Raw genomic sequence first — 27,733 nt, forward strand, 5'->3', positions numbered from 1 at the left:
TTGATGTTCTAGCACTGCTAATGCTAAGCCTTGTCTGTGTTCTCCCCTGCATATGCAGTCTTTTGTTGTTGTTTGTTTTTCCTTTTTGTTTGTGATTTTTGTTTTTCGAGAAAGGGTTTCTCTGTGGCTTTGGAGGCTGTCCTGGAACTAGCTCTTGTAGACCAGGGATCCGATTGCCTCTGACTCCTGAGTGCTGGGATTAAAGGCATGCTCGGACCCAACTAAATGTCCCCATACCTTAATATATTCTGGCTCAGACTCCTATTCCTATTCCTCTGTAATTGCCCAGAGTGTAAGAAGCCAGTCAGTAGAGTAGTCTAACTTGATGACTTAAAGATGTGGCAAAATATTTGTTTTACATTGTCCATAAACACTGAAATTTCCAAATGTACTAGATGGACATAAAATCAAAGAGTTAATCCCTGAATGCAATATTACTATTGCTGATACTATTTTTTTGACAAAATTTAACCCATCCTTGGAGAACTGACTCAGATGTCTCTGCAGTCCACCTGACTCCCCATCCCCCAGGCAGTTAGTCCTTTTACCATCCACATTCCTACAACACTTAGTTTATATTTCTGCTACAGTATTCACCTCTTGTTCTGTGCATGGGCCTTTTTCTTTCCACCAGACTGGAAACAACAAGAAGATGGGAACTGTTTTCTCATGTCTGTAGTCCTCACTCTCTAGCAGGAGTGGTTGGTGGCTGATAATTTGTCGCTGGAAATATCCAACAGAGGGATGTTGAAAATGTGGAAGAAGCAATGTGTGGTTGGTGTAGCAAAGCCAGTATACACATCACATGTCACTTTTCTCTGATGCTGTTAATGCAGAACCAGCAGAGGCAGCACTCTCATTACATACTGCTGGCCCATATTTGTAATGTGTGACATTTTTTATGAAATACTGTCAAAGGCAATCCATCATTGACTAACCTTTAGATTATATGCTGGGGTTGATTTTAAACAGAGACATAAATGAACCCCAAGGATGACACTAGTTTCTAAGAAGGGTATGATCAAAGAGTTCCACCTAGGGAAACGAGGCAGAACACTATGTTCTTTTAAGTCACATGGCAGTGACTGAAGGGGGTTTCTGCTGTCTTTCTTCACTTAGGGACGGAATTGTTGTGATGACGATCATGTGGCTATAAAATGTAGCCGAGTATTTGTGTCTTGTAGTACATGAGGTGAGGACATGATAAAGGGCTAAAGACACACTAAAGGGCTGACAACCTTTAAGACTCTCCAGATTAGTAATAACTGTCTTGACAGACTTCTTTTCATTATAAAAATACACAGGCACCATAAGATAATTTCAGATTGGGCTCATAGTTAAAGGGATTCTGCATATCCGGAAAGATCTATGATCTTACACATATTATAGAATATAAATAAAAGAAAGCCTTCTAAGTCCCATCGCTTCCGTGTAAATCCTGCTAAGATGCCTCTACCGGGTTTCCTGTTTCCTGTTAAGGGAAAGCTGATTGTGAGAAGAACACTAAAATTGTAATTCTTTGTCTTCCTTAATTAGACCCAGAGCTCACCACAGTTCTTGCTAAAGCTTTGAGAAAATCCAAGCAATAATTCACATTGGCAGGTCAGCAGAAACAGACACTGGGATCTGATATGACCAAGATTTGCTTAAGGGATCTGTGAATTGAATAGCTCAGAAGAGGGATATACAGAAAAATATCCCCTGAAGATGTTGAGCACAAGCAGCAGTGAAAATGAACCTCAGCAGCTTCCCCTGCCACCTTTACAGATGCCATTCCATAGGAGGCAGATAAATCACCTTAATATCAATTGATGTGGGGGTACTAATTAATAAGTCTCATTAAATCACGGAGTAATGACATTTAGCACCTAATGAATGCCTCATAATCTCTGGAATCATTAATATTTCATAGCATCAGAATGTAAGGATAGCTATCCTGGGCTCATGCAGCATGGTTTTCTGCCTCTGACATGGCCCCAAGGGTGTAGGTGGGACAAGGGTATTGCACCTTGCCATGCAAACTATACATATGCATCATTCACTCTTAGTACTTTAGTCCTAAGGATTTCTCTTTTAGAAAATAGGAGCTTGCCTGCCATTCTTGGTGTGGACATCTGTGACCACAGAGAGCCCTGGAAAAGCACAAAGCCTCAAATGTTGACTGGTGTGGTGCACCGGTTTGTTGTTGACCCTCGATGGCCACCAGAGAAACTTGCACGGGAGAAAATCATTACTTTGATTTGTCATGGGGGGGGGGGGACTGCTTTATTCAAAGACAATAATCACTTGGCAGAGCAGGTGCCACTGCAAGGCCTTATTGATCCAAGAAGCTGTCAGTCTCTCAGGCGTGGAACTAGCCCACGAAAAAGAAGTCCATCTCAGAGCAGGCAGAAATGAAGTAGGCGGGCATTATCTCTGACCATGGTTCTGTGGCTCCAGGGACACTGGGTGTCTTCTTGCAAAAGAAAGATTGGAGCTGGTGGGAGGGGAGGCCTGTCTACAGAACTAGCTGCCAAGGTCTCTGAGGCTGGATCCTTCAGGGATCAAGAAATGAAACTAGCTGCCCTAAGATCAAGATTCTGAAGTGTCAGAAACGCCCACGCTTAAGAAATTGGATGGGATTTGCTCCTGGAGGCAAAACGGAGACAGTGATCAAAATCAACTTGGACAAGAGGCAAGATACAGCCTAATGTTGGTGGATGTCTTCTAAGGTCGTGGGAGGGACAGAGGACTGGAGGCGGTCTGAGCAGGGGTAGGTGCAAGGAGGCTTGGAATCCAAGACCGATATATAAAGGCAAAAGAAGGCAGGGATGCAAAGGGCCAGCAGGAGTCGGGGAAAGAATGTCTGGTAGAGTTGAAGAAAAGTAAGGGGAAAGTAGGGACAGGGATAAGAAGAGAAAACCGATGGGAGAGCTAAGCCAGGACGGAGAGCAGAGGTGAAGGAAGGGAGAGGGGTCTAGAGAGAGGGGGCGGACCGCGGGAACTGGAAGCAGGGAGAGGGACGAGGGGCGTGAGCGGCGGGGGGCGGTGGAGTGCGGGGAGCTGGCTAAGGGGGAGGGCCGCGGGAAAGTGTGAGCGGCGCAGGAGGGCGCGGGGCTGGGCGGGAGGAGGCTACCGCCGGGGAGTGAGGCGGGCGGGCGGCCGTGGGAGGGAGTGCGGGGCAGGTGGCAGGGAGGGAGGGCGCGCGGCGGAGCGCCGAGGCCAAGTGCATTGTGTCTGGCGGCGGCGGCGAGCCCACCGGCGGCTGCGGCGGCCCGGGAAGCCATGGAGCCGCGGGCGCTCGTCACCGCGCTCAGCCTCGGCCTCAGCCTTTGCTCCCTGGGGCTGCTCGTCACGGCCATCTTCACTGATCACTGGTACGAGACCGACCCCCGGCGTCACAAGGAGAGCTGCGAGCGCAGTCGCACGGGCGCCGACCCCCCGGATCAGAAGAACCGCCTGATGCCGCTGTCGCACCTGCCGCTGCGGGACTCGCCTCCCCTGGGGCGCCGACTGCTCCCCGGTGGCCCCGGGCGCGCTGACCCGGAGTCCTGGCGCTCGCTGCTGGGGCTCGGAGGGCTGGACGCTGAGTGTGGCCGGCCGCTGTTCGCCACCTACTCGGGCCTCTGGAGGAAGTGCTACTTCCTGGGAATCGACCGGGACATCGACACCCTCATCCTGAAAGGTGAGCGGCGGGCGCGCCCCGCGTGTCGGCGAACGCGCGAGGAGCGCAGCCCGAGCTTCCCAGGGGCGCGCGGGTCCCCGTGGTCGCCTCTCCAGTTGCCACGCTCCGCTGCCCCGTGCATTTTTCACCCGTCCTGGCTGCCTCCCCTGCCTTCCTTTCCCAGCTACTCTCTCTCCTCTTTTCTCGCTGTCCTTTGCTGCTGCCCACCTTTTACCGTTTCCTGGACTCTGCTTTACCCCTCACCGCTGTCTCTTTCTCCCCTTTCCCTCCCCGCCTGTGCACCTGCCTGACTTTGGATGTATGTGTGGATTTTCTCGACTCTGTTCCCAGGGAGGGTGACAGCCACAAAGACTGATCTTTCTCAAGTAGGTTCCTTTCCCTCAAGTTGCGTTTTCCTTTGAGAAATGCCCTCTGGAAGAGACGTGGTGCAAACCCAGTGCGGCGCTGGGGTGGGGGTGGGGGGTGAGACCTACTCATGAATTGTGCTGGTGTTGCATTAAATTCAAGTGGCCACCTCATCCTAGAAGGTTCATGGGGAGCAGAAGGTCTGCCCTCTGAACATCCCAAGTTCAGGGTCTGTTTGGATTGAACTTTACATCCACAATTCAGCTAAGACACCTGCTTTATTCATTATTCAACCTTCCTGATGACCCCACCCTCCTCAGGGTCTAGGCAGTAGCTGAGGAGTGCCAAGTCCTTGAAAGTAGTCTTGGGCACAAAAACTATGCATGTCACACTCTTATGATTGGGACGCCTTTTAGGGCTGTCTTTATTGTTTCATTATTAGGAATTGGGTTGTATAGCATCACTTGGCTTCTCTGGAATCTATGCAACACCTAACTGGTGTATGTAATCAGATCGTTTAACTCTCTCTCTCTGTCTGTCTGTCTCTCTATCTATCTTGCAATCCGGTGCATGAAAAAAAAAATTCAAGTTGAGAATCCTCTTTTGTAGCTCCCTTTAACTTCTAGCTCAAACCTTAACAGAATTTTTATCTCCTGAAAGAAAAATAAATAAACTTCCTTTCCTTACACTTGCTATTCCCAAAAGGAAATCAGAAGTCAGGCCATCTTAAAAATGTAGAAGCAAGTGAACAGATGTACATTGAATTACAGCTTGACATGGAACTACATAGAAAGGAGAGGGTTAATAATTTGCTGGCCTTCCCCATCTTGTTCATTGGCATAGTCTTCATTTCTCAAACATGTCAATTTCCTCCTTCCCATGGCTAGCCCAGCTGGGGACTGCCATCCAAATCTGTCTGTACATGGAAGGACTCCAGCAATTTGGGGGGGGGGGCAATTCGATACAGTAATCTTCCTTTCAGAAGTAAACCTTTTCCTTTTCTCTTCCAACTTGCATCCAAATTGGACTTCTCATGAAGACACTGCATAATTAATCCCGATAGTAGCACAGTACATGAGTAAACTGTAAAAGCTGTTTGTGGAGGCTCGGTTATGGAATGCTCATTTAGGCAAGGCAATTTTGAAAGTTAAGCTGTGTAGTCTGTCTTTGGAAATGGCAGAATTGCATTTTCCACGTACTCTCTATGCCTAGAGTATTCCATTGCATGCAATTTGGATAGAGTGTGGTGTCTGAAGCAGCAGGGCAGAGTCTAGCCCACAGCAGGAGAGCTCCCACGGGGATGCTCCAGGATGCTTGTGGAAATATGCTGGTTAGCTGAGGTATCCAGCTCCTAGAGTGTGCAGAATCAAATAATCTTAGAAGTGGAAGAATGTGATTAGAGGTCAGTGGATTCAATCTTCCAACCTACTGTTCTAACCCCTCTACAATTTCTGACAGATGGCTTCCCAACACAATACCACCGCAGCAGAACTCACATGCTAATTAAATGAATTAGATTGTTCTGGCCATGAATGCATCTTTTAGTTGAAAAAAAAATTACCTCACTATTTATACTATTGATCATTGTTAGCTAAACCTTTGTGGCAAACACTGGGATCTTCTGGCCAGTCAGAAAATGAGTCCCATACTGGTTCTGTCACTAAATCCCACTGTTTTCTCATACAATTGTCCAAACTTACTTGGCCTTTGCATTTGTTGTCTCAGTCTATGAGCTGACTGTTCTTTGGAGAATTTGCTAGATCTGAGATGTATCATTGTTTTAATAATAACAATGTAAATTTAGATTCCTGGAAAGCTAGTGAGCTGATACTGTCAGGGAATGAGGATTTTGAAGCAAAGGATGACACCATCGGTGCGGGATCACAATTTGTGGGGGATGGACAGAAGTACATCTGGTACTTTCAACAGCATTTTGCTACTAACACACATTAGGCTGGTTGAGTAACTCTTCGGGGTCTCAATGCCACCTCTGGGAACTGAAGGGACACACCAATTTCACTAAAATTTTGATTCTGTGAATCATCTGGAAAAGGGAAGCCATGCATACTTACCTGTCTTGAGCAGATGGTTCGAGCATCCATACTAGGTAAACATTGTTACTGTTGTTTTGGCACCTGACATCAAGAGCCTGTGGTGTGACTTTCCTAAATGAGCATAAAACACTAGAAATTGTCATCACGTGTAGCTAAAACATTTATCCAACTAGAGGCTCAAGTTCTGCTTCTTACTTTCCTCTCTGAATGATCTGATGAGTCTTATAACCACTTATATATTTTAGTTATTAACAAGTTGACTCAGATAGGAGAATGGGCAGGGGTCAGAATGGGGGGTCTATGAACTTTCTGGTATGTTTTTTTGTGAAATTTTGAGACAAAAATAAGTTAAGCTTTTAACAAAGGACAAAGGTAAGATGTAGGTGAAGGGTGCATAGAGGGCATTTTCTAACCATAAATAATAGTATTCCCTATTCCTGGAGACCCTATACGTTATTTCTGATTTATAAGAGTGAGAAACATACCATGACAGGCTGGTTTAGAGTTAGTAGGTGTAGACTCCATAGTATTAATCTACCCAAAATCACACAAACAGAAAAGCATCCATCTCAAAGATACAGAGATTTGGGGGAATAATCAAATTCTGATTTTGCCTCCCCTTTTATCATTCTAGTTCATATTTTTCTAGTCTTTTCTTAAGAAGTTTTAGGTTGGACCTCCAGGCAGAACATTCAACAAGATTGGATTTTTCCTCTTTCCTTCCTTCCTTTTTTTTTTTTTTGGATATGAGGTCACATATAACCCAGGGGTCACCAACTCACTAAGTTGCAGATGATGACCCTGAAGTTCTACCTTGAATCTTTTGGACTTCATCTTCTAGGTGCTGAGCTTATAAATGTGCACCTGTTTTTGAAGTGCCAGGGATCAAATCTAAGGCATGCTAGACAAGTACTCTACTAGCTAAACTCCATCCCAGGCCTGAGATAATGTTACTGATAAGCCTTTTAAGGATCAAGACTGTAATCCTGTGCCAATTTTCCAGGCCAACCATGAGCTATTCCCCAGCAGTGAACACAGTATTTCTCCAGCATCAAGTTCTCCCTCTCTGAACCAATCTCTCTAGCACCATCTTGTTTATTTGGTGTGCTAGTCGGTCTTTTATTGCTGTGACAAAATGACCAAGAAAAACAACTAAATGGAGGATTTATTCCACTCTTGGGCATATACCCAAATGATGCACATTCATACAATAAGGACATCTATTCAGCTATGTTCATAGCAGCGTTGCTTGTAATAGGTAGAACCTGGAAGCAACCTAGATGCCCCTCAACCAAAGAATGGATGGAAAAAAGGTGGTACATTTTCACGATGGGGTATTACTCAGTGGGGAAAACAAAAAAACAAAAAACAAAGAAAACAAACAAAAAAGAAAACAATGAAATGTTGAAATTTGCAGGCAAATGGATGGAACTAGAAGAAACCATCCTGAGTGAGGTAACCCAGTCACAGAAAGACACGCATGGTATGTACTCACTCATACATGGATATTAAACATAGAGAAAAGGATCACCAGCCTACAGTCCACACCTCCAGAGAAGCTAGGAAACAAGGAGAACCCTAAAAGAGACATATATGGTCCCCTGGGGAAGGGGAAAGGAACAAGAGCCCCTGAGCAAATTGGGAGCATGGGGGGAAAGCTAAGGGGAAAAGAGGAGGGGGGAAGAGAACAGGAGGGATCAGGAAGACTGAGTCAGGGGAAGAATAGAGGAGAGCAAGAAAAGAGATACCTTAATAGAGGGAGCCATTATAGGTTTAAAGAGAAATCTGGCATGTGGAAAATTTCCAGAGATATACAAGGATGACCCTAACCAAGATTCTAAGCAATAGCTAAGAGGCTATCCTAAATGTTCTTCACTTATAATGAGACTGATGACTACCTTATATGCCATCCTAGAGCCTTCATCTAGTAGCTGATGGAAGCAGAAGCAGAGACCACAGCAGAGAAGTGCTGAACTTCTGGAATCCAATTGTAGAAAGTGAGAAGCAATGAGCAAAGGGGTCAAGACCAGTCTGGGGAAACCCACAGAGACAGCTGACCTGAACAAGGGGGAGCTCATGGACCCCAGATGAACAGCTTGGAAACCAGCATAGAATAGAATGGTTTTAATGCACTGGACTTTGGGCCTCTCTGTGCCATTGGGAAAGTAGGAGGGTTGAAAGAAGATTTTCTGTATAAAAATCAAAGCAAAGTTAGGCCAGTAGGCTTGGCATGTAAGGTCTCAGAAAATAGATAGTGGCCTAAAGGTAGACTCTTTGTTCATTTATTCATCATCCACTTATTTACTCAAGAAATAGATGGTGAAGTGTCAGGCATTGTCTAGATGTCAAAGACACACAGAAAGTTGAACAAAGCGGACAAGTCCCTCCCTTCTTAAGAAGGCATTTCAAGAAGCGGAGTTTGTATTTTCTTGTGGATTATACAGTAGCTACTCTTAGTAGCTTGTGGAAGATTACCTGACTAGCATGGAGAGCACTTTGGGAGATCTGATAGCGCTAGCGAGAAAATGACAGAAAATATCGTGCAGTGTGATGGAGTGTCAAGTCCTGTGGGGACTCACTGACATCCTGTCCAAGAACAATAGTGTGGTGAGGTAGAAGGGCAGATGGAAGGCGTGTCCTTTGCGAATGTTGTATGTGCATTCTTTCAGTGCCTGGGAGCATGTATGTTAATAAATAAATATCGGTGAGACCTGTGAATTCATAGGAATTGGAAATAGTCACTGGGCTCTGTTAGGAGTTCTCGCTGTTGTATTAACTTAACATTCTTTCTTCATTAAGAACTTTTCCTAAGAACAATTAACATAACTTTTCAAATATATGCACTCTGGACGTGTAAATCAAATTCTGATATTATACTCTGCCAACAATAAACAAAATGAAGTTTAAAGTAGTATTTTACTTTTATGAAATTAAAAATGACAGGATTTCCGAGATGGGGAGATTACAATTCTATGTTTGTCACATTAACTTGTGAAAGCAAGTGGGGGCTGCTTTGAGACTTGAAATAGAAATATGTCCTAATTGTCTTTGAAGCAGTCAAATGAGATAAACAGAGATATCAAAGACAGTGAGTGGTACATAAATACTTTGTCATTTTGCTTGCTCTCTGGATGAAAAGGAGAGAGAGAAAGCGTTGGCAAGAATTTACTAGGCCTTCTCTGCTTTGTGCTAATGATGTATCTGCTCCTCCTGTTGCATACTCTCCACAAAATTAATAGTCTGTACAGGACCCACCAAGTTCTACCTGACACAGTAATAGATTGATGACTTTCTTCAGCTCATTTGCAGACCAAAGTATCATTTGTGTTGGAATAATTATCTACCAAGGGCAGATCTATCAAGGGAAGCTGAGTGGCCTGCATTCTTTTTCCTCCTTGACCCAGGAGGGCAAATTGTTTTCAGACCTTGCCTTAGATAATCCTGGCAAGAGGGTCCCACAGTTTTAGGGAGTCTGTGCTTGGGATGAAGTGTGTTCAAGGGTACCTGATGCTCTTCCAGAGGACCCAAGTTCCTTTCCCAGCACCCATGCTGGGTTGCTTAAAAACTGTGTATATCTCCAGCTCCAGGGGAGCCAATGTCCTCTTTTGGCTTCAGTGAGCACCAACACACATGTGACATGTGTGTGTGTGTGTGTGTGTGTGTGTGTGTGTGTGTGTGTAAAAGAGTTTATGTGCAGCATGTGTGTGAGTACAGGTGCCTTCAGAGGCCAGAGGGTGTTGGATCTCCTGAAACTGGAGTATACACACACACACACACACACACACACACACACACACACACACACACACGTGCACCTTAAAAATACTTTATTTATATCTCTGGACAAGTGGTGTCTGAGATGTTTTTGAGCATGCACTCTGGTGCTTATCTAAATATAATTTTTCTTATTCATTTACAGTCGTGTGCAAGGCCTGCATTAGCACATGCACCATAAAGCAAAGACAAAAGCAAATTTTGAGGGGGGGAAGAGTATTAAAATGGTATAAATAGAAATTTTTCTTAGACACCCCAATGTCTTTCCACAAGCACACTTTAAAAACGGCTTCTCTTGTTGCTCGTTAGTACACCTACTCCTCTTTTCTGGGTAGGGAGAGGAGAGGTTTGCTTATCATGGCTGAAATTTATGCGTGCTCTCCCAGGATTCTGTTATACCACACACATTTATCTTGTGCAGAGGAGAGAAGATGCATTTTATTTCCACATCAATTCTGACGTTAGGCACAGTATTAAATGAGCCCTTTTGATTAAACAACTGCTACTTCATCCTGCACAACTCTTAATGACTAGATTTGTAGTTTCATCTTGTCACACAATGTGTAGAGGCTGAGCATGCCCCAGTGTGATGCTCTGTTTCAACACATTCTGTCACCAACACTCACAAAGGTTATCTGGAACAAGAATTAAATTCTTGCTACCCTGCCATCCAAAGAAGCGGCTTGCTTTTATTCTTGTCTATTTGTACACAGGAAATATCTTTGAAAGGTCATTTACAAACATAAGAGTTGATAGTGCTTTAAGTGGTCTGTGATCAAAATTTCCAGAGCCACTGACATTTTCATTTACTGTGTCCCGTGGATAACATTTAGCAGTGGCCTTGGGGGGGGGGAATGGAAGCTTTTTTTTTCTTGCTATGTCATAGAAAGTTCACATCCAATTATACCCGACTTGTTGTGACTATTTTTTTTACCCCTTAGCTACTGATTTTTCTTCATCAGTGCTTGAAAAGAGCCCTCCAACTCCATCAGGCTGACTGCTCGTAATTGCCAGTGTTCTTGATTGCTGTACAACATCAGCTTTTGTTGGAGGAGCATCTGGAGTTACAGAGACTCCCTGTGTCACTGCTAATCATGGAGTCCTAAGGAGTGGGAACATTGATGGGATGGAGGTAGGTCTCAGGGTTTTCCCAACAGTTCCAAGAACAGGTTCCATTCCATTGTGCTGAACACCCTCAGTGCCCTGGACTCTGGCTTATCAGCCTGTAATGACTGGATGCCAGATTCTCATTGCAGATTGTTAATACTGGGACCTCTGCCAAGCAAGCTGTAACCTCAGGTCATCTGTGCCATTGTTCCCTGAGCTCACCTGTCTTTTGTCCATCTTGTCTTCCAGAGAAGGTTCACTGTCTTTTTATGATCTAAAGTGTGTGGACGTCTTTGGTCTATTCTCTTGTATGGTTTGCTGGTTTCAAAGAATAAAATTTATCAGACAGCATCAGATCATCTTTCCCATATTTCACCCCCTTCTAACAGCAACTTGTGGGATGGGAGGGGGAAATTGAAAACAAACCAACTGAAAGATTGGCAGATCATACAAATAGCAAATATGGCTCCTGTGAAGCGAAACATTAACTCATTATTTTGATGGCAAAGATAAGGCCATTTTAACCATGTAGATGTGCCTTAGGCTTCAGAACATTTGGTTTTATTCCTGTGTGTGTGTGTGTGTGTGTGTGTGTGTGTGTGTGTGTGTGTGCCCGCCTGTAGGAGTTTATGTATATAAATACAGGTGCCTTTGGAGCCCGGAGGGTATTGGAGCCCCTGAAACTGGAGCTACAGAAAGTTGTGAGCCACCTGATGTGGGTGCTGGGAGCTGAGCCTGGGTCCTCTGCAAAAGCACTAAGTGCTCTTCACCACTGAGTCATCCCTATAGCTCCAGTTACTGTCTTTAGAAAACAAAACAAAATGCTGAGTATTGATATTTATCTGTAGCTGTGCACAGATAGCTTTTGGTAAAGAGTTTTTGGAAATCAAAATAGAGGCACTGTGACTAGAGAACAAACTTTATCTTCCAAACCTGGAAAAATTTATAGTGTCTGTCTGCTGGCTTGCTCTTGGGGTTTCCCTGCGGTTAAAAGTGATTGTGGTAATTAATCTGCTTTATTGTAAGTTTTAACTAAAAGGATGTAAGTGAACTTCTTGAAGTGTGAGCATCAGCTTCAGAGGTGGTGAGGCAGGCAGCTTTTGTTCTCAGTGGAGTATGGGAAACCAACATGCTGCCTTTGTCTTTGCTGCAACTCAGCCAGTTGACTGTAGACCAAGCAGTCATGCCTTAGTGGCAGACACCCATCAGGGGACACCAGCAGTGGGAATGGAGAAGCAAAAAATCTGTATGTTACTTTTGCATTGTTTGAATTATTGAGGAGAAGTGAATTACTTACTGGGTGTTCCCCAGAGCTTGAAGTTTTTAAAAAATACCTTGTTCATAGGTTAAAAAAATACCAATCACCTCTTTTTCTCCTTCAGAATCTTAAGGGTTTCTGGGCCTTTTGGTCTCTCATCTGGAAAAGAGATTCCAGAAATTCTTGAAGTGGGAAACAATGAGAAGATTCTAGAAAGCTTGATTGTCTCTGTAACAGGATGCTCACCTGCGAATCAGCAATGATGCTTGTATCCACCTGTTGTACTTAGCATGTATGTGTAGCCATGGCAGGACAAGGTGGGTAGGAAACCAAGGGTAAGGGGGCTTTATTCACCTGGAACCTCATTTCACTACATTTTAAAGAATTTTTAATCCAGTGGGGAAGATGTAAGTATTTCCATTATTCAAGAGTCAATCCTTGTTACTATGGGTGGACGTTTCTGTCCTGCCCTGTTTAGCCTATTGCTCGGGCTTCTTACTGGCTAGCTTTCTCTTAATTATTAACCCATAACTGTTAATCTGTGTATCTCTACATGGCCTTATCTTAGAGGAGAATGCTTGGGTGTTCAGTCTTCCCAATAGCTACATGGAGTCTCCTCCACTCTGCCTATTATCTTTCTCTATCCTTGTTTGGATTTCCCACCTGGCTAAATCCTGCCTGCCCGTTGGCTGAAACAGCTTTATGTACCATCCAATAAGAGAAATATATATTCACAGCATTCAGAAGGACATCCCTCATCATGTTACCATTGGGGGGAAAAAACCAAATTATTTTTAAAAATAAGTGGTTTCTTAGTACAAAAGTGAATGCCAAGTACTGCAAAGCTGCCATCTTTACATGTTCACAGCAGTTTAGAAGGACCTCTGAGTTGTGGTTAATTTGTAGTAGAACTGTTTACAGTAATACTTTGGGCATTGTGGCAAATAATACTCATGAAGTTATTCTTGAGAAGAAGAAATAAAATCAATCACTTATCATATTATTGAGAAGTTATGGAATGGATCATCAGAGCAACAGTTTGACCTCAGATGATTTTCCAGAGGATGGGCCTATTGAGTAGTCTTTGCTACATAAAGCTTAGGATTGGAGCTGGGTAACTGATGACTTGGAGCTGCCAATTGCAGCTCATTTCATACGGAGTACCTGGCATCTCAGGGAAGTTTTGCTAAGCGATGATCAGACAATGTAAGTATTGGATGAAGAGAGCTCCAGCTCTCAAGTGATGGAAAAATAAAGATGACTAGTGAATGAAAGAGAGGAAAAGCAGCAGCCCTTGTTAACATGAAAGGTTCTGAAAAATACTGTGTTCTTCAGGTGCTGGAAACAAAAGACAGAAGGGTCCCATTCACTCCTGAGTGGTTAACAGGTAAAATCTAGCCAGATAACTGCTGGAGGAGTATCAGTGTTGTGTTGTATTGCCTTCTCAAGGGCTAGGAATCTCATTCTTTTTCTCTGTCTGTGGCTCTCTCTTTCACTGTATCCATCTCCCCACCTACACTGTTTCCTCAACTGCTGGTCCCTTTCCTCCCCCACCCCTTCTGAAAGAAACTCAGACCAGTAGGCAGTAGATAGGAAATACAGGTAGAATCAAAGATTCATGGAGTTGGAAGGAATGTCAAGTCCTGGCCACCTTATTTTGTACTGCAAACCCCCATCAGTCCTCTGACTCCCCTGCCCCTTCCTCTCTCAAAGCTTGTTAGCTGAGTGTCTGTGTACTAGGCAAATGTTGTCATCAACATAATCCTGAGTTGGTTTTAAATTATAAGCAGAAGGCATCATTTGGAAGGAGGCCCTTTGCTTTTATGTAGAAGAGGTGGCAAAGGAGCTTAATCCACTCTATTTCCTGGGGGTGGAGGTTGCATGGTAGGGGAGTTGATGGATACAGTAGCGTGCATGTTTCAGTCCTTTAAAGTCATCTCTTGGTGCCAATGCTGATTTAGAGAAGTGGCAGCTGTATAAATAACTCATTACCTGTTGGTCGTCTGAACAGGTTCCCAAACCTGATTTGGAGAAGTTCAAAAGGAAATGATAGGAGGAACCATAGAAGGGCACAACTGTGTGTGTCCTCCAAATGTGGCAGTTGCTAAAGTGAATTTGTCTGATGGGCCTTGAACAGAGTAGTGTTGTGTCCCCCCCAACCATGCCATCCCTTCTCCCCCACTCTCTTAGGCACACACAGATGTGTGAGCAGCGGTATTTTGATTATGCTGTGGTAGAAATTGAATATTTTGTACTAATAGGCTCCGGAGTTTCATTTTGGAAGTGTGTGGCAGGGGTATGTTTTAAAAGATGTATTTGTTTCTAAACTAACAAGTGATTCCTCTGTGAGCACCCTTCTAGTTTCATTTGCAAATTAAATTGGCAGGTCCACCTCCCCCCTCCAATATTCTTCTATAGATGTAGTTCCTCCCCCCTTTCCCCCAAGGTTGTTTTTATTTCCAAAAGGGCCAGATACAGCAGCATTTCTGATGAGGTATGACACATTATAATTTGGATTATGGTGTAACATTTTTTAAAGAAAGGAAGTTAATATAGTACTTGATAAACATTTATGCACTCCTCCGGGTAGGTTTATTGGTTAAGAATCTTTTAGAGTCAAATAACAGAATATCCGAATAAAAATGGCTCAACCTAAAAGGAAAAAAAAAAAATTACTTTGCATGAAAGTCTGAAGGAGTTCTGCATCCCGGATAGTTAAAATTACAGAGGTTAGGTGCTGGAGAGCTTTAGCAGTCCGAGCATGACAGCTTTGCCTTCAGCTGGTTTCTTCCTGGACACAGCCATTCTTAGTCACTTCCTCGATTCAAGACAGTTTAAAAGGTAAGCACTAAGAGAAGTCATGCCCTACCCCCTTCTTTTTTTTTCCCCCAAGATAGCGTTTCTCTATGTAACAGCCTTAGCTGTTCTGGAAGTAGCTCTGTAGACCAGGCTGGCCTCGAACTCACTTAGATCTGCCTGCCTCTTCCTCCGGAGTGCTGAGATTAAAGGCCTGTGCTACCACCGCCTGGCCTGGCCCACTTCTTATAAAATGTTCAGTAGACTTCCCATAAGTCTCAGTGCTCAGAATTATGTCATGTGACCATTTCTAAACCAACCTCTGACAAGGGACAATTAATTCGCATAGACTAATCAAGCTCTGCCTCCTGGGTTGAGAGTCATCAATGTCCTCTGGAAGCTCATGGTTAGCTGGTTTGCTCAATGTTAGCCAAGGACACACATACAGAAATATGGAGCTGGTTGCAGTGGGGACATTCGAGTCCAGAGCTCAGTTATTATTATTACTTTTGGACTAGCTCTTCTGGTTTACCACTTCCTCTGCACTCTGCCCCCTGTGAAGGCCCTGCATTTTCCTTTCAGAAAATTACATCGCCCCCCCCCCAAATCTAGAATGACCCATGGGTTGTACAATTGTTTCTAACAGTCTTGTTTATAATCATACTTTTAAAATGTGATACAAAATGAATCATGCATTTTCAGGATTGTAAATGTAGTCTAGGATTAGAAGGTGCAGTTGTTAAAATCTGATATACATTAGATCAGTGTGGCCCATATTAGACACTCCCCAAATATGCAGCCTTTGTATCGCCTCTACCTGTGCCAGTAAACGGAAGTTCAGCAGCTGTCAGAAGAGCCTTTAGCCTGCTATTCAGAACATGCACATCTCACAGGCCAGTTCCTCTGATAAACCTGCTCAAACCACACCATGGCTTATCTTAACTTCTTGATTCTGAGGAAAACAGCACAATAACAGTGATAATATGTTTCACTCTGGCTCCTGACTAGTTCTAAGTGACCATCACACCAGCTTTCAAACAAGCCTCTAGTAAGTGTGAGGAAGAAATCAACAAGGCCCTCTGTGTTACTGCATGTGTCTTTGCATGTCGATAGATGGCAGCTGCTCTTGAAATGACACACCTAGATGGGCAGCTGAGAACACCTCTTCTTAGCAGTGCTTGCTGCTATGTTTAGAGGAGAGGGTTGGAGGGGAGGCAAATGAAGATGAGCCCTGTCATCTCAGCAGGAATGTTCAAGTCACACTGCCGCGGTGAACTTTGGGTTTCCCGATGGCATTGCCATGCTCCTCTGCACCTCTCCCTGGGCTCCGGGAAGTCTGTTTATTCGAGTCTGATATCTTCTCAGAGCAGGAATGACAAAGCGAAATGGAACTGTTACAGATGGGCTGAGCTAGCAGGACATTTTAGTGCAGAAGCCTGAGAAGATGCTGTAAAGCTGTGAGGTATGTGGGTGGGCACATATTTGGACCACCAGATTGCATACCAACTTGTAGGTTCAACACACACACACACACAGAGAGAGAGAGAGAGAGAGAGAGAGAGAGACAGGCAGACAGACAGAGAGAAATGAGAGACGGACAGAGACAAAGAGAGACAGAGAGAATGTGCATATGCATACAGGGGGGAAAGAAATGAAAGGAAGACCAGAGACCAGGAGAGTAGGCAGGAGGAACAAGTGTTTGCTAAGTCTCTGGGAATCCATCTCTATAAAATCTTCCTAACCATTCAGAACAGTCAGTGTTTTAAAATGCAATCTTGTCACAGCTATCCTTTATTTTTCTTTTTCATGTCTATCCTTTCACTAAAAAACTCTGATGAGTTCTCTGTAAGTTTAAGCATATTATTTCCAAAGAAACCAGACATTCCACTCATAGATACACAAACAATAATATGTATTTGTCCACAGAAGCTTTCTTCAGAAACAGCCAAGGGTGGGAACAAACCAAATGCCCATCACCATATAAAGAAAGGCGATCTGCCCATATAATGGGCCATTATTCAGAGGTTAAAAGGGGGCGGGGATGAAATGCTGCAACATTACAGACTTGTTAAACTTTATGGTCAGTGAATGAAGCCAAGCAAATGAGCTATGCACTGTAGGGATCCCAATAACCAGAACAGGCAAATCCAGAGAGACAGAAAACAGGGAGGGGAAGTGATTGCTTATTGGTTGTGGAATTTGGGGATGGGGGTTATGAAAATGTTCTAGAAATAGTGGGAGATTGCAGAATGCACTGTTAGTAAATTGCACAATTTAAAATAGTGAACAACAATATCAAGAACTTCCAAAACTGGCGATTTCCTATTGCCCACAGCTACGAGTTTGAGCTTCTTACGAGGTCATACACACTCTTTCAACCATGAGATTCCAGCTACCTTTCTCCATTACCAGCACTGCTCCAGAAAAGCTAAAACTAAAATCTGCTGTTCCCTCACACGTGCTGTGATAGTTTCAAAGTAATGGCCCCCATAATCTCATAGGGAGTGGTACTATTGGGAGACGTGGCTTTGATGATACAGGTATGATGGCCTTGTTGGGGGAAGTGTGTCACTATGGAGGCAGGCTTTGAGGTCTCATATGTACTTAAGCCACACCCACTATCTCAGTTCACTTCCTGTCACCTTTGGATCAATATGTAGAATCCACAGCTGCTTCACCAATCCCTTGCAGCCTGCACACTGTCATGCTCCCAGCTGCTGTGCTCTCCCACCATGGTGATAATAATGGACTGAACCTCTGAAATTGTAAGCCAGCACCTCAATTAAACATTTTCTTTATAAGAGTTGCCATGCTCATGGTGTCTTTTCACAGCAATGGAAACCTTGACTAAGAGACATGCTCTTTCGCCATTTTATAGCCTGCTCTGCCATTCTGTCCCTTCTATATAGTACACCTCTGCCTTTTCCTTGAAATTCAAGTACCATATTTTCTCTCCATTTTCTTGACTCTATCCTCAGCTCTATTTTCATCTACTATTTTGAGTTTTACTAATAAATTTTGTTCTTTGTCAGTTTCATATGTGCATATGATGCATGCTAGTTACTGCCCTGCAAACTTCTCTGATTTCCCTCCCCCATCTGTCCCATGCCCTCTCCTTCCTTCAATTTTCCTTCAAATTTCTTTTCCTTGTTCGCTACTTTTTCTTTTGCCTAGTGTTGACTAGGGCCATCTGTGTGACCATAGGTTTGAAACTCTCTATTACATGTTGGTGGGCTCACACTGGATACTATGCTCTCCATTGTCCCAGAACCTGGTAGTTGCCAGTAGGTTAGTACTAAGTGGTTGGGTCCCATGACCCCCTCCCCATTCTATGGCTGACTGTTAAAAAGACTTCTGTGAGCCCAGTGATACTGACACAGCTGCTATGAGTTTATGATTACTATGATGTGTTAGACATTCTCCAGGACTTCTCCCCATATTCTGGTTAGTTCTTAAGAACCCTGTGAGGGTGATTAAATGTCTCATTTAGGGCAGAGCCATCAGCCATCCTTTTTTTTTTTCCCCAGCATCTTCTGTAGCCAGGAGTCTCTACATTCACCTCCCTTCACTACAGTGAGAGGCCTCTCTGATTAAAGCTAAGTGTAGCCTTTAACTGTAGAAAGCAGGTTGAAGCTATGTAAATTTAGCACTATTGGGTTTCCCCTTCCAAGAGGCCTTATGAGTTTTCACCCAGATTTACAATACTAGACAAAGGTTCCCTTTTGTGAAACAGGCATCAAATCCAAGCAAGGAATACTTGGTTGCCTCCATAACAGTTGTGCCACAATTGCATCAATGGGCACATTTTACCTAGAAGGTTGGGATTGAATTCATAGAATTCACAGCCAGGTAAGACAGTTGATACCTTTAACCACCAGCAGCCTGCATAACACCATTGAGCTCTCACTATTAGGGAGGAAACTTCCGGCTAAGTTTTAGCTCGATTTTCCTATATCTTAAATCTAACCTTGAGTATTATCTTCAGCAACAGGATCTTATCAACAAGAGGAATGTTATGAGCCTGTATTGTTTTGGGGGCCTCTGAGTTCTTCTTGACAGATAATTCCTCCAGAGGTATCCAGTACCAGGCACTTGGGTTTTTTTTTTTGGTGATCCATTACTTCTAGGACTAACAACGTCAAGTTTTGTAGCATATCTACAGGTTACCATATAGTAGTGATTTGTTATATACTCACTTTATTTTAAGAACCACCCTCCTTCTCTTATCCTCTGTCCCTACATCCCTCTCCCTGTTTGAACTTTTACACCAGGATGAGTTGTTTTTACAGTATTCCATTTTTACCCACAATTTTGCTGTTCAAAGTCAAATGTGGTCTAAAGTTATTAAATAGAAAGTTCTGGAAATAAATATTTCATAAGTTTAAACTGCACAGCATTCTGAGTGGTATGATGAAATCTTTTATCCTCTTGATCTGCAATATCCATGAATTGAGAATCTTCCTCTTGATCAATATAACCCATAGTATATACTACTGGCCTGTCAATCACCCAGTAACATCTGTGTTATCAAGCTGGTTCTAACTTCTCAGTGTCTGTGTTCAGGTGATCCTTATTTTATGCAATGATACCCTAGAGTGCAAAAAAACGGTGGCGCTGCCACTATTATTCTAGTATATTATGATATTTTGGTTGTTGTTATTAAACTTTAACTGTACCTAATACATAAATCAAACTTTATCAGAGTTATGTCTGGAAAAACCATTATGTATATAGAAAATTTGTTTCTAACCACAATTTCTGGTATCCACTACAAGTCATAGTCATATCTGACCACTTTTTTCTCATCCACTCCCTGAGGCTCTATTTCAAGTATACATGAAATGAAGGGGGAAATTGTTGTGTTTTCAGAGACTGAAACACTAAGGAATAATTAGAATAAGACACCGATAAATAGAAGACAAAGTACTTGGCATTTAAAAAGTAATAATCACTGTAGAAATCGTAGAAACCATAAAAGCTAGCATTCATGGTACATTTTTCTTTTCAAGCCATTAAAAGTATCGGTGTAACATTAACAGAGAACTCCTTTATGAAGTAAAGGGCTGTGAGACCATTAAGGTTTTCCTGTCTTGCTGTGTGTCCCCACAGGAAGTCCCCACCTCCAGGAACTGGTCCTTTATTCTTTTACAATGATCGTCAGGTGGTTTTCACATCACCGGAACACAATATTCTGCTATTATTTTGCCAAGTTCATGCATAATGTCCTCATACACTGGGCTCATTAAATGTTCCCTTTTCAATAAAATTATTGCAAGCCCAATTATGTGCTTCCCATAGCCACAAAACAGAATGGCTGGACGGGGTTGGTGGAGACCCCCATGGTTAATGTTTTTCGCTGGTCCTTAATTGAACTTCTGTCTGCTGCTGTTGGACTTGTCCTCCAGAAGCTTCTAAGGAGAATCACGTGAGACGGGGGCTTCTCTTCTGCCTCTTCAAGAGGCAAGGGGCTTTTCTGGAATTCTGAAGTGATCTTTCAGCAAGTTTATCTTGCAATTTATTAAAGTGACAGGAGTCAGGTACCTTACTTCACAGCATTCTTAACTGTGTGACCTTGGGCAAGTCAAAGATTCCCTCCAGATCTGGATTAATTCATTTCTAGACAGAGAGCTTGGATATGAGGATAGCCTGTTTGGGTCTCTTTCAAAGAGCATTGACTGCTGTGATGATGACATACATAGACAACACTGCTTAATTGCCATGCCATGAAAAGGTCAGTTTTCTTAAGAAGCAGGTGTTAGGACAAGCCAGTTTAAAGACCTTTCCCTCCTTTCCAGTTGTTCACCACTCTGCTTTGCTTTGCTCTTTTGAATATGACATGCTTTCTTTTCTCTAATTTTCTTTTTCGTTTCATGATGGAATTAAGGGAGAAACCAGGATTGTTTTTTTTTCCCTGTGCTGTTTCAGCATTTACATTCAGCATTACATTTACATTTGGGGTACAATGTTTGTCACTGGGTTGGAAGTATTCAGTCATCTAATTTTCTTCTCTCTACTTGCACTTCATAGGGAATGTTATTTGTAAGATATATGTGCTTTTAGGCAATGGAATTTGAGTGTATATTTAATGAAGAATATACTTTAGAAAATGCCCTAGTATGTACAATTTAAAATTTGCCTTACCAGTTCATTTCAAATGTCTTTGAAGAGCTTTTGAAAAGATTTTGATGAAAGAAAGAAATCTACTGTCCTTTATTACTATAGGGAAATTTTTAGGTTGATTTTCTTCTTTGCTGCCTGAGGGTATTTCATTTGCATAATCTATGTGAAATCAAAGAGAAGTCCACAATTATGCCTCATTTTGCTCAGAAGTTTTAGTGGCATGTTTTCTGAGTCTAATAGTTAATGTGTTAAATACCTGGAAGTTATATTTGATCAACTTTAATTCACATTATGAATCTTGATTATTCATTTCAATTTCTTCCTTTCTCCTTTGAATGATATTTCTAGGTAGTTTGCTGAATATTATCATCAGCATAATAGTTAATTTTCCCAAAAGTCCCACTTGAAGAAATTGAACATGGGAATCCTTTTCTCAAACCCCAGCTTCTTCCTTTGTGCAGATGGAAGGCATACCCAGCAACACCAACCTTCTTCAGTTTACATAAGCAACTGCTGCTATGCAATTTATCCCGATACTTGACAGGACTGTGTTCTTTGTTCTGAAATCCTTCCTTATCAAGCAAACACAAGACAGACAAACCGATATCCTGAACTAGGTGCAGGTTGAGACAGGCACTGTGAGTCTTCTAACAGACATACTGTGTGAGTTCTATTCCCAATAGCCATACTCTTGTTTGGTGATCATACTGCCTGGTCTTTGTCCCGTTCTAAGTGTTGTAATCATTTGAAAGTCTCAATTCAGGATTATTTACACCAAGACAGATGAATCTGTCCAAAACAAGCTAACCAAACTGCATGTAAAGGTAATGGGGGAAAACAATGTAGAGAGTTCAGTTCTGAAGGATAAAGGCAAGAGCCATGCATGTTGAATGTATGATGAATGTACGTTGAATGCATGAGGAATATATGTTGGTCGTCACTTTGTTTCTTGGTTTCTGAATATGTTTCTTAGGGTTTTTTTTTTTTCCATTCTGGTGGGATATTTGTTTCTTTGAGAGGAGGAAGCTTATAAAATCCATGAAAGATGATGAAGTAGGAAACTGTTGACTGTAATGATTGTAGGATGAAGAATGCATTGCTGGTAGAATAGAAACAGTGCCTTAATCCACACAGTACCATATTTTTACATAAGGCAAAGAAGTTTTTACAAAGAGAGGTAGGAGACGCGTGCTCTGGCTAAGCATGCGTGTTTGGGAAGAATAATGGTTGACCTGCAGGCAATTACTGTGGGTGTAGTGTGAAGAGCATGTCTCTAGTACAGTGCAGGAACCCTGGAATTAGAAACTGGACCCTGGTCCTGGGACATTGACAAGTTATCTAAAGCACCCTAGACCCCAGTTCCTTGTTCTTACAGTGAAGGGTCAAACATCACATTTTCTAAACGTTTTCAAATTCTTACATTCTAGGATTTATTCTTGGCATCAGGAAGTCAAGGGTCAATTTCCCAAATAGTTCAAACATACCTCTATGTATGTCAAAGTGTGCTTTATCTAACTGGAAGGATGGATTTACTCAGCACATTGCTCATATTTCTACCTTCTAAAACAGAAAGCCCTAAACCTAATTTTTGCATAATGACTCAAGATTATCATGTGATATGATGATGCAATACCTAGGTGTCTCCAAAAGAATGTGGGGCTATGTAAGAGTAGTGTGCCTTAGATTTAATGACACAGCCTGTGCTTTGAAAAGTGTTTGTGCTTATTCTATTTTTTGTTTTATGTTTACTGCTTTGATCAATATAATTTCCTTATTTCTAATGTCTGCTTCTGTCTCTGTGTGTCTCTCTCTCTTTCTCCTTCCCTCCCTTCCTCCCTCTCTCCCTCCCTACCTATATGGTTTCTCTGTAGCTTTGGAGCCTGTCCTGGAACTCACTTTGTAGACCAGGCTGGCCTCAAACTCACAGAGATCCACCTGTCTCTGCCTCCCAAGTGCTGGGACTAAAGGTGTGCACCACCACTGTCCAGCTCCGATATCCCTCTTTGTATTCACTCTACGGCTTCTAATGGTTAAGAAAGGTAAACTTGTTATGTCTGAAGTTAGCACATGTGGTGCCAGGTGACATTTCAGAATTGACTTCTACCAGTGAAGACTAACAGAGTTTCTTATCACTGCCTCAAGCTCTGGGGGTATTTGTGTGTGTGTGTGTGTGTGTGTGTGTGTGTGTGTGTGTGTGTGTGTATGTTGCAGGAGGTATTAAGTACAGTATCAAGGTATATGTTGCTGTCTGTTTACAAACGATAGGAAGTTTGTGGCTCTCCTCCTAGAGGATGTAAAGAGGATAGCAAGCTAAGGCAGAGGGACTATGAGAGGGCTAAGGGATGCAAAGAGGCCTTGCAAAGGGCAGACCCAAAGGGTCTGTTAGAATGTCCAGCTGATTTACAGGCATGGCCAGATCTCATTTGTGGGCCATGCCACATAATCACCCTGTTTTCAGCATTGGCTTGCCATTACAACCTTGGTAAGATAAAGTGGGAAGGGGGAATTGGTAGCTGCAAAGGTTAAGTTAGAAACCTGTGGTGCAGACCCTCTAGCTTCTTGTTCTTTTGATCCTCAGGACTTTTTGCAATAAATTAAGAAATTTTAAATTGGTTATTTACTTCTTGTGTATTTACAAATAAAAGCCACCCTATTAGCTTGCAAACTACAATATGCCTGTTTTAGCATAAATTTGGTTGCTGACTAATTTACAGTTGTTTAATCTGCAGAGCTGGAAATTTTTGGAATCCTCCTACCCCCTCCTCCACCTTCTCTCCCTCATGGTCGCATCTCACCCATCCAACAACAAAGCCGATAGTGTTATTTTAGGATATGGAAGCCATATGAAACATATCATTGGGTTTCTAAGCTTCTTCTGAAAGTTTTAAAAGGAAAAGAAAAATAGGGTTGGTCTTCTACAGAGTTCTCCTTTTGTCTTTTTGGGTGCCCATACCTAAGAAGCAACATGCCTTACAGTTAGACATGATGCTTGCTAGGATCACACACTTTCCCAGGAGAAGGGAGCACATTCAGAGTTGAGCATTGGAGCCTGGAGCATTTAGTCATCTCTGTGTCTGAAGCTTCACCTACTGTGGTTTTTGTTTGTTTGGTTGGTTTTTTTGTTTTGTTTTGTTTTTGTAGCTCATGAGGGTGATAGAGTAGTATTTGGGAAACTGTGAAGAGACTAGCCATTTGGGAGCTACAGAGTCCATGCTGCTTGTGCTGGCATGGTGGCTAAGCACTTTAGGGCTGTGTACCCTCTCATCCAGCTCAATCAGTGTGGATGATCATGTGTTGGGAGACATTGCTGGCTGGTCAGAGGTTGCAGCCTCCCCATGACCTAGCAGTTTGTCTCAATAAGCTCTGTGATGTGGAATTCCTATCCTCCAGCAGAACTTCCTGCCTCTACCTGCCCTTAGCTGGAGGATGTCTCTGGGTCTGAAGAACTGAGCTTATCTAAAAGGTCTCTCTAAGTCAGATGCCCAATTCATCTTTATCTTGACCATTGTCACACATCTCTGCTGAGACTTGTGCTAGGAGCTCTGCTATAGGACCCCACTGACTCACACAAAGCCTTGTGATAGGAGCGTGGCACTTAATGAAAATTAGGGTTTGTCCCCAGTCCCTCCCCCCCCATCCTATATAATCCTTATACCCTGGGATAAAATTGAGCTGATTCCTTGAAATCTGTCTCCTGGAGGGCTGTCTCCATTTGTGCTCACAGCTGCTCACAAAGCTTTCTGTCACCCCTTCTGCCTCTTTCCCTTCTCAACCTGGTGGCCAATAGGCTGAGAGGGGATAAAGGTCTCCCACAATGGTGGACGTAGGGTACAGGCAACTTCTAAAGCTGACTCCCTACTCAATGGAGAAATACTACCTTTGGGCCGGAGTAATGGCTTGGTGGATGAGATGCTTGCCTGGAATGGGTGTCATGCACCTGTAATCCAAGTGCCGGAGTGGCAGAGGCAGGAGGGTTCCCAGAGCTTGCCGATTCCCAACCTCAGTTAGAACCGTCTGTCTCAAAAACAGTAAAGTAGAAAACAGTTGAGGAAAATACTTAACCTCAACATCTAGCCTCCACCCACACACCCATATGTGTTCACACGTGTACACGCACACACAAATGTGATAGAAAGCACTCACATATATACACACACAAAAAAGTAAAGGAAATATGAACACCTTTTCAATTAAGCAGAAGACTCTAGAATTGTAGTTCACATAGCAGCTAGCCTGCCTTGTTTATTCTAAGCTTAGCATTGACTTCTTCTGTATTGATTGCGGCTGATAATCATGCTGTCTATTGGGCTGTTTCTAATTATTTTGGCTATCTTAATTATTGGATTGTGCATGATCTGTTTTGTTCAAATAATTTCTCAGCAAAAAGAATTGAAGCAGCTGAAGAGCACAGGCATCTACCTAATTCCTGTCTGCCTTTGCTTCTAGTCCTTTGTGTCATGTTAAATGAATCATTTTGCTCCCTGTTTTCATCTTTCTCTCTATGAGCAAAAAGAGGATAATATTTATCTTGTAGCTTACAATTTAGGATAATTAAATATTGGGTGCTATCAAAATATAAATTGTTGGTATCAGTTTGATAGGATCATCTGGGCCGACTTCATGTACTTCATTTTTTTTAAAATTCATAAATCTATACTCAGTGTAGATATCACAAAAAACATAAATAAGGAACAAAAACATCTATAATCCCTAACTCATTTATACAAATCTGTTAAAAGATTTGTTTTCATCCAGTCTTCATGCACAGATATATACACAAACACATATTTGAGATCATATGAATTATACCACCTCACAACTGGCAGTAAATCGCAAGGATTGCACAGTTTTAAGCATTTTTTTTTTAAATATATCGGCATAGTATTTTAGTGTGTGGATGCATTAGCTACTCAGTGAGCTCATCTTTCTGACTCCCTTATCTCCTCCTGGTATCTTTTCCTCCAATTGACAGAATCAACTCTCTTATATAAATTTGGTCCTGCTAACCCTGGATGGGACCAGGCTGTGTTGGGGAGAAATCTTTAGTCTGGTGTCCGCTGACATTCTCTCCTAGCTTATTATTTCCCTTTACTGTCCTCCTCACACTCCAACAATACTGAGCCTCAATGTCAGTTCCTATAAACACCCCCTACTTCTGAAATTTAGCATGGCTTTTCCTTTGTCTGGAAGCTCCTTCCTTCTGCTTGTCTCCTGAAGGCACACCCCCCACCCCAACACAAACACACACACACACACACACACACACACACACACACACACACACACGCACACTGGAAACATCTGACAGTTCTCTGGTGGCTTCTTTGTTGTATCTCTATCACTTATGTCACACCTGACTTTCCTCAACCTGTTCTCTGTGCTAGGCAAGAGTGAAATGGCTTTGGCTTGTTTGCTGAAAGCATCAACTCTGACCATGTCTTCTAGTTCACAGTCTGGGGCCACTAAGTCCTGACCTGGACATCAGATTCTCCCCAGTTTAGTCCCACTCCATCTTCCCCAATGCCCCTCTTGCTATCTTCACCCCAGGTCCGCAGGCCTTCCTGTTCCAGGCCTGAGATGCTCTCCCACTCAGAGCCGTTGAGTGAGTGTGCCCTTGCTTTTTAGGATTAATTCTATCATCCCAGGAGACTTCCCTTTTCACCCCGACTCAGGTACCCTGTTCTCTGATCCCATAGCTCTGCATAAATCACCTTTATGCTGGGAGTCATCATTTTACTTCTCTTATGCTGTTATTTCATGAATGCCTGTGCCCTTCTTTGGACCCCAAACTCTTCAAAGAAAAGCTTGCGTTTATTTAAGTTCAATTTACATGCAGAATGGGACTAAGGATGCTGGGAGGGTGAAATCACATGGTTCTTAACTCAAGTTATACAAGTGCTTCAACTAATAAGACGAGTTGAATTAGATCAAACCAAATGAATGAGGACAAAAAACTTTAATTAAATGTGACCACGAAAATGAAGCGCCTAGATTCTTGGAGACCTGTGAATTATCAGCCCTGTTATGATTAAGATTCAGAATAATTTTGATGGTGATCCTAAGTGGTGATGTAAGGGTCTACAGTCCACTGTTTACCTCCCTAGATGCTCAGCATGGCCCTGCTTTGAGAAATGACAGACTCCCCGGTATGCACTCTGTAGAGCCCACAGTGGTTAGTCTGCCTGCAGCTGCTTAGCAGCTTTGGTATTATTGTGGCTTTTGCTCTACTACCTTTTTATTTGAGTTGGCCTTGAACTTGCTATGTAGACAAGGACGACCTTGAACTTCTGATCCTCCTACCTCTACCTCCCAAGTGCTAGGATTACAGGTTTGTGCTACCATACTTTGTATTTTTTTTTAAATATAGTTTATGCGGTGCTGGGGATTGGACCCAAGGCCTTGTGCATGCTAAAAAGTCACTGTACTGACTGAGCTACATACATCTCCAGCCCCACTATGGGTCTTAAACCAGCTAGCTACCAAATGATCCAGCAGAAACTCGGAGCATCCACAGACACAGATTTCACCTCTGCACGCTTGCACCTTGGCAATGGGTTGGGGCCTCTGAGCTCAGAGACCTATTGTATCAAATCCAGTTGTGTCTACATAAGGGTG

General features: G+C 42.8%; 1 protein-coding gene across 1 annotated transcript in view; it reads left to right on the plus strand.

Annotated features, from left to right (window-relative positions):
- Nucleotides 1-3,151: 3,151 nt before the first annotated feature.
- Nucleotides 3,152-27,733, plus strand: part of Tmem178a (transmembrane protein 178A) — a 58,202-nt gene continuing 33,620 nt past the window's right edge. Inside the window, exon 1 of the mRNA XM_051175158.1 lies at nucleotides 3,152-3,664. Within this exon, the coding sequence (XP_051031115.1) occupies nucleotides 3,265-3,664 (400 nt within the window). The 5' untranslated portion in view covers nucleotides 3,152-3,264. The remainder of the gene's footprint in view (nucleotides 3,665-27,733) is intronic.

Source organism: Phodopus roborovskii, unplaced genomic scaffold (genome assembly GCF_943737965.1).
Source record: "Phodopus roborovskii unplaced genomic scaffold, PHOROB, whole genome shotgun sequence".
Classification (NCBI taxonomy): Eukaryota; Metazoa; Chordata; class Mammalia; order Rodentia; family Cricetidae; genus Phodopus; species Phodopus roborovskii.